This window comes from Salmo salar, chromosome 15 (genome assembly GCF_965601325.2).
Source record: "Salmo salar chromosome 15, fSalSal1, whole genome shotgun sequence".
NCBI classification, from domain to species: Eukaryota; Metazoa; Chordata; class Actinopteri; order Salmoniformes; family Salmonidae; genus Salmo; species Salmo salar.
Window position 1 is genome coordinate 113,770,001 of NC_138305.1, and position 7,500 is coordinate 113,777,500.

A 7,500-nucleotide genomic window follows, 5' to 3' on the forward strand; every position below is an offset into this window, starting at 1 on the left:
CTGGGAGCTTGGGATTGTGGGAGGACACGTGGACACATCTGAGAGAGAGAGATTTTTATTGTTTATTTCACTTTTGTTTACTATCTACTTCACTTGCTTTGGCAATGTTAACATATGTTTCCCATGCCAATAAAGCCCCTTGAAATGAAATTGAATTGAGAGAGAGATCACAAACATATTAAAATGCATGTTCACCAGCAGTTGCTGTGCAGAGTGTTTGGTTCTCACCAGTGTGTGTGTGTGTGTGTGTGTGTGTGTGTGTGTGTGTGTGTGTGTGTGTGTGTGTGTGTGTGTGTGTGTGTGTGTGTGTGTGTGTGTGTGTTACTAACTGACCAATCTGTGTGTGTTGTGCAGAGTGTGTGTACTAGATGGCTGCTGGACCACTGGGCAGAACAGCTACACCTCTATTGGACTAGGAGACTAGAGAGAGAGAGAGAGAGAGAGAGAGAGAGAGAGAGGGGAGACAGAGATGAGAGAGGGGGAGACAGAGAGGGGGGGAGATGAGGAGACAGAGAGAGAGAGGGGGAGACAGAGAGGGGGGGGGGGGATGGGGAGACAGAGAGAAGAGAGGGGGGAGACAGAGAGAAAGAAGAGTGGGGAACGGGGAGGAAGAAGTGGGGGGAGAGGGGGAGACAGAGAGGAGAGAGGGGGGAGACAGAGAGGAGAGAGGGGGGAGACAGAGAGGAGAGAATGGGGAAGAGGGGGAGACAGAGAGGAGAGAGTGGGAGTGGGGGAGACAGAGAGGAGAGAGGGTGGAGACAGAGAGGAGAGAGAGGGGGAGACAGAGAGGAGAGAGGGGGGAGACAGAGAGGAGAGAGGGGGGAGACAGAGCGGAGAGAATGGGGAAGAGGGGGAGACAGAGAGGAGAGAGTGGGAGTGGGGGAGACAGAGAGGAGAGAGGGTGGAGATGGAGAGGAGAGAGGGGGGGAGACAGAGAGGAGAGAGGGGGGAGACAGAGAGGAGAGAGGGTGGAGACAGAGAGGAGAGAGAGGGGGAGACAGAGAGGAGAGAGGGGGGAGACAGAGAGGAGAGAGGGTGGAGACAGAGAGGAGAGAGAGGGGGAGACAGAGAGGAGAGAGTGGGAGTGGGGGAGACAGAGAGGAGAGAGAGGGGGAGACAGAGAGGAGAGAGGGTGGAGACAGAGAGGAGAGAGTGGGAGTGGGGGAGACAGAGAGGAGAGAGGGGTGGAGACGGAGAGGAAGAAGAGGAGTGAGTGACAAAGAACAAGGGAGAAATTAGGAGAGAAAGTGAAAGAGCGTGAGATAAATCTCTTCTCAACAAAGGAGCAGTTTTTCCTGCTTCTAATCCGGGACTGTTACGGCAAGATAACTCTGTAAAGACGGTTTCAAATTCAGCCAGACAATTACAGCGCATGGCACCTTGATTTCTGCAAGTGGGCTTTCTTCCCTGTGTGAGTGTGTGTCTGTGTGTGTGTCTGTGTGCGTGTGTGTCTGTGTGATTAGGTGGATGGGGACGAAGGGGACGGGACAGGGCTACAAACCTACAAACACACACACACACACACACACACACACACACACACACACACACACACACACACACACACACACACACACACACAGACACACACTCACACACTCACACAGACACACACACACACACACACACACACACACACACACACACACACACACACACAGACACACACTCACACACTCACACAGACACACACACACACACACACACACACACACACACACACACACACACACACCCTACTGCCCTCACGGAAACCACCTACAGCTGATCTGTGTGTCTGTGTGTGTGTGTGTGTGTGTGTGTGTGTGTGTGTGTGTGTGTGTGTGTGTGTGTGTGTGAGTGAGTGTGTGTCTGTGTGAGTGTGTGAGTGTGTGTCTGTGTGTGTGTGTGTGTGTGTGTGTGTGTGTGTGTGTGTGTGTGTGTGTGTGTGTGTGTGTGTGTGTGTGTGAGTGTGTGTCTGTGTGAGTGTGTGTCTGTGTGAGTGTGTGAGTGTGTGTCTGTGTGCGTGTGTGTCTGTGTGTGTGTGTGAGTGTGTGTCTGTGTGTGTGTCTGTGTGTGTGTGTGTGTGTGTGTGTGTGTGTGTGTGTGTGTGTGTGTGTGAGTGTGTGTCTGTGTGTGTGTGTGTGTGTGTGTGTGAGTGTGTGTCTGTGTGAGTGTGTGTCTGTGTGAGTGTGTGAGTGTGTGTCTGTGTGCGTGTGTGTCTGTGTGTGTGTGTGAGTGTGTGTCTGTGTGTGTGTCTGTGTGCGTGTGTGTCTGTGTGAGTGTGTGTGTGTCTGTGTGAGTGTGTGTGTGTCTGTGTGAGTGTGTGTGTGTGCTGCATAGTGCACCAGGAAGTGTACGAGCCATAAACACTAAGAACAATACAATGATGGGAAAACAATGTTAGATGGAAGAGCCTTTCTGTCGCTGTCTCTCTCTCTCTGTGTCTCTGTCTCTCTCTCTCTGTGTCTCCCTCTCTCTCTGTGTCTCTGTCTCTCTCTCTCTCTCTCTCTCTCTCTGTGTCTCTGTCGCTCTCTTTCTGTGTGTGTCTCTCTCTCTCTCTGTGTCTCTGTCTCTCTCTCTCTGTGTCTCCCTCTCTCTTTGTGTCTCTGTCTTTCTCTGTGTCTCTGTCTCTCTCTCTCTCTCTCTCTCTCTCTCTCTCTCTCTCTCTGTGTCTCTGTCTCTCTCTCTTTCTGGGGGGGTCAGGTCTGGGGGGGGTTCAGGTCTGGGGGGGTCTACTACATCTGGGGGGGTTCAGGTCTGGGGGGTCAGGTCTGGGGGGGTCAGGTCTGGGGGGGTCCGGTCTGGGGGGGTCAGCTCTGGGGGGGGTGAGTTCTGGGGGGGTCAGGTCTGGGGGGGTCCGGTCTGGGGGGGGTCAGGTCTGGGGGGGTCAGGTCTGGGGGGGTCCGGTCTGGGGGGGGTCAGGTCTGGGGGGGTCAGGTCTGGGGGGGGTCAGGTCTGGGGGGGTCAGGTCTGGGGTCAGGTCTGGGGGGTCAGGTCTGGGGGGGTCAGGTCTGGGGGGGTCCGGTCTGGGGGGGGTCAGGTCTGGGGGGGGTCAGGTCTGGGGGGGTCCGGTCTGGGGGGGTCAGGTCTGGGGGGGTCAGGTCTGGGGGGGGTCAGGTCTGGGGGGTCCAGTCTGGGGGGGTTAGGTCTGGGGGGTCTACTACATCTGGGGGGGTTCAGGTCTGGGGGGTCAGGTCTGGGGGGGTCAGGTCTGGGGGGGTCCGGTCTGGGGGGGGTCAGGTCTGGGGGGGGTCCGGTCTGGGGGGGTCAGGTCTGGGGGGGGTCAGGTCTGGGGGGGGTCAGGTCTGGGGGGGTCAGGTCTGGGGGGGGTCAGGTCTGGGGGGGGTCAGGTCTGGGGGGGGTCAGGTCTGGGGGGGTCTACTATTGGCCATTTCATTTAGTATCTGTTGGTGTTGTCTTGGGGCGTGAGTATATTTCCCCCTCGTATGTTGTACCGAAGTTGACTGACTGAAAAGGAACATAAAGTTATGAGTATAACTACTGTTCCCTGAAGGAGGGGAACGAGGCAGACCGCCGTTCCTGGGCTTGGTGAAGAGCGGTATTAAATTGAAGGAATAAATTCAAGCCTCACCTGTGGAAGGCGAGGGCTTCCAGCGAGCCGCGGATTTCACTGGCCTTGTCAGGCGTGACACTAGATCCTTCAGTAGAAGTGGCGAGAGTGTGACTACCCATAGTGTGTTGTACCTCGTTTCCCTCCTTCAGGGAACAGTAGTTATAGTCATAACGTGTGGATTTAATAGTATGTTGTACCTCGTTTCCCTCCTACAGGGAACAGTAGTTATAGTTGTAACGTTTCGTTTTAAGGGATCCATTCCTCCTTCGCCCTGAAAAGCAGATGTGGGGATTCCACTCAGGCTAGTTTGGTTAGAACATAACCTCACACACTCACTTGTTGATCCATTGGCTCCTAGGGGTCGGGGACCCCGGCTTCCATTGGTTTGGGCTGGCTGGGTGTATTTAGTAGGGGGGAGATTGGTGAGACTGAGAGGGGGCTTGGTGAGGGTCAGGATGGGTGGAGTTGTGTGGCTCGTGGAGACCTCTCTTCTTTGCTGCTTCACACACTGTAGGAGCTCGTACAGTACATCACCTAGGAAACAGAGAGAGAGGAGCTCGTACAGTACATCACCTGGAAACAGAGAGAGAGGAGCTCGTACAGTACATCACCTAGGAAACAGAGAGAGAGAGGAGCTCGTACAGTACATCACCTGGAAACAGAGAGAGAGGAGCTCGTACAGTACATCACCTGGAAACAGAGAGAGAGAGGAGCTCGTACAGTACATCACCTAGGAAACAGAGAGAGAGAGGAGTTTGTACAGTACATCACCTAGGAAACAGAAAGAGAGGAGCTCGTACAGTACATCACCTGGAAACAGAGAGAGAGAGGAGTTCGTACAGTACATCACCTGGAAACAGAGAGAGAGGAGCTCGTACAGTACATCACCTGGAAACGGAGAGAGAGGAGCTCGTACAGTACATCACCTAGGAAACGGAGAGAGAGGAGCTCGTACAGTACATCACCTAGGAAACAGAGAGAGAGGAGCTCGTACAGTACATCACCTGGAAACAGAGAGAGAGGAGCTCGTACAGTACATCACCTGGAAACAGAGAGAGAGGAGCTCGTACAGTACATCACCTGGAAACAGAGAGAGAGGAGCTCGTACAGTACATCACCTAGGAAACAGAGAGAGAGGAGCTCGTACAGTACATCACCTGGAAACAGAGAGAGAGGAGCTCGTACAGTACATCACCTGGAAACAGAGAGAGAGAGGAGCTCGTACAGTACATCACCTAGGAAACAGAGAGAGAGGGGAGCTCGTACAGTACATCACCTGGAAACAGAGAGAGAGAGGAGCTCGTACAGTACATCACCTAGGAAACAGAGAGAGAGAGGAGTTCGTACAGTACATCACCTAGGAAACAGAGCGAGAGGAACTCGTACAGTACATCACCTGGAAACAGAGAGAGAGGAGCTCATACAGTACATCACCTAGGAAACAGAGAGAGAGGCGCTCATACAGTACATCACCTAGGAAACAGAGAGAGAGGAGCTCATACAGTACATCACCTAGGAAACAGAGGGAGAGGAGCTCGTACAGTACATCACCTGGAAACAGAGAGAGAGGAGCTCGTACAGTACATCACCTAGGAAACAGAGAGAGAGGACCTCGTACAGTACATCACCTAGGAAACAGAGAGAGAGGAGCTCATACAGTACATCACCTGGAAATGGAGAGAGAGGAGCTCGTACAGTACATCACCTGGAAACGGAGAGAGAGGAGCTCGTACAGTACATCACCTGGAAACAGAGAGAGAGGAGCTCGTACAGTACATCACCTGGAAACGGAGAGAGAGGAGCTCGTACAGTACATCACCTAGGAAATGGAGAGAGAGGAGCTCATACAGTACATCACCTAGGAAATGGAGAGAGAGGAGCTCATACAGTACATCACCTGGGAAACGGAGAGAGAGAGGAGCTCGTACAGTACATCACCTGGAAACAGAGAGAGAGGAGCTCGTACAGTACATCACCTGGAAACGGAGAGAGAGGAGCTCGTACAGTACATCACCTGGGAAACAGAGAGAGAGAGAGGAGTTCGTACAGTACATCACCTAGGAAACAGAGAGAGAGGAGCTCGTACAGTACATCACCTAGGAAACGGAGAGAGAGGAGCTCGTACAGTACATCACCTGGAAACAGAGGGAGAGAGGAGCTCGTACAGTACATCACCTAGGAAACAGAGGGAGAGGAGCTCGTACAGTACATCACCTAGGAAACGGAGAGAGAGGATCTCATACTGTACATCACCTAGGAAACAGAGAGAGAGAGAGGAGTTCGTACAGTACATCACCTGGAAACAGAGAGAGAGGAGCTCGTACAGTACATCACCTGGAAACAGAGAGAGAGGAGCTCGTACAGTACATCACCTAGGAAACGGATAGAGAGGAGCTCGTACAGTACATCACCTAGGAAACAGAGAGAGAGAGGAGCTCATACAGTACATCACCTGGGAAACGGAGAGAGAGAGGAGCTCGTACAGTACATCAGCTGGAAACAGAGAGAGAGGAGCTCGTACAGTACATCACCTGGAAACAGGGAGAGAGAGGAGCTCGTACAGTACATCACCTGGAAACAGAGAGAGAGGAGCTCGTACAGTACATCACCTAGGAAATGGAGAGAGAGGAGCTCATACAGTACATCACCTGGAAACAGAGAGAGAGGAGCTCGTACAGTACATCACCTAGGAAACGGAGAGAGAGGAGCTTGTACAGTACATCACCTAGGAAACAGAGAGAGAGGAGCTCGTACAGTACATCACCTAGGAAACAGAGAGAGGAGCTCGTACAGTACATCACCTGGGAAACAGAGAGAGAGGCGCTCGTACAGTACATCACCTGGAAACGGAGAGAGAGAGGCGCTCGTACAGTACATCACCTGGAAACAGAGAGAGAGGAGCTCGTACAGTACATCACCTGGAAACAGAGAGAGAGGTGCTCGTACAGTACATCACCTAGGAAACGGATAGAGAGGAGCTCGTACAGTACATCACCTAGGAAACAGAGAGAGAGAGGAGCTCATACAGTACATCACCTGGGAAACGGAGAGAGAGAGGAGCTCGTACAGTACATCAGCTGGAAACAGAGAGAGAGGAGCTCGTACAGTACATCACCTGGAAACAGGGAGAGAGAGGAGCTCGTACAGTACATCACCTGGAAACAGAGAGAGAGGAGCTCGTACAGTACATCACCTAGGAAATGGAGAGAGAGGAGCTCATACAGTACATCACCTGGAAACAGAGAGAGAGGAGCTCGTACAGTACATCACCTAGGAAACGGAGAGAGAGGACCTCGTACAGTACATCACCTAGGAAACAGAGAGAGAGGAGCTCGTACAGTACATCACCTAGGAAACAGAGAGAGGAGCTCGTACAGTACATCACCTGGAAACAGGGAGAGAGAGGAGCTCGTACAGTACATCACCTGGAAACAGAGAGAGAGGAGCTCGTACAGTACATCACCTGGAAACAGAGAGAGAGAGGCGCTCGTACAGTACATCACCTGGGAAACAGAGAGAGAGGCGCTCGTACAGTACATCACATGGAAACGGAGAGAGAGCAGCTCCCCCCACCAGTGGCGTACCTGAGTCAGGACAGCGGCGTCTGAAGTCTTCCTTGGTGAGGAGGCAGAGAGCTCTGCCATTCATCTCAAACCGGCCTCTCTCAGTTCTGAGGAGAGAATATTCCCTCTGAGCCCAGTGCAGCCAGTGAACCACATCCTCCTTATCCCACAGAGACGGGTTTATACCTAAACACACACACACACACACACACACACACACACACACACAGACACACAAACACACTCCTTAGATGGGTTTATACCTACACACATCCTGGTTGGTCCCTGGATGGGAGACCAGATGCTGCTGGAAGTGGTGTTGGAGGGCCAGTCAGAGGCACTCTTTCCTCTGGTCTAAATAATATCCCAATGCCCCAGGAC

The 7,500-nt window shown here is 52.8% G+C and overlaps 1 protein-coding gene across 2 annotated transcripts in view; it reads right to left on the reverse strand.

The window, feature by feature from the left end:
* etv7 (ETS variant transcription factor 7) overlaps positions 1 to 7,500 on the reverse strand; it is an 18,536-nt gene that overhangs the window by 5,121 nt on the left and 5,915 nt on the right. Inside the window, exons 3-5 of one of the 2 annotated variants that reach the window (XM_045696571.2) lie at positions 7,141 to 7,305; positions 3,893 to 4,090; positions 1 to 38 (exon numbers count right to left, since the gene is read on the reverse strand). The exon at positions 1 to 38 is cut by the window's left edge and continues 82 nt beyond it. In XM_045696571.2, coding sequence (XP_045552527.1) covers positions 1 to 38; positions 3,893 to 4,090; positions 7,141 to 7,305 — 401 coding nt within the window. The remainder of the gene's footprint in view (positions 39 to 3,892; positions 4,091 to 7,140; positions 7,306 to 7,500) is intronic. The other variant, XM_045696572.2, reaches the window with a different exon arrangement.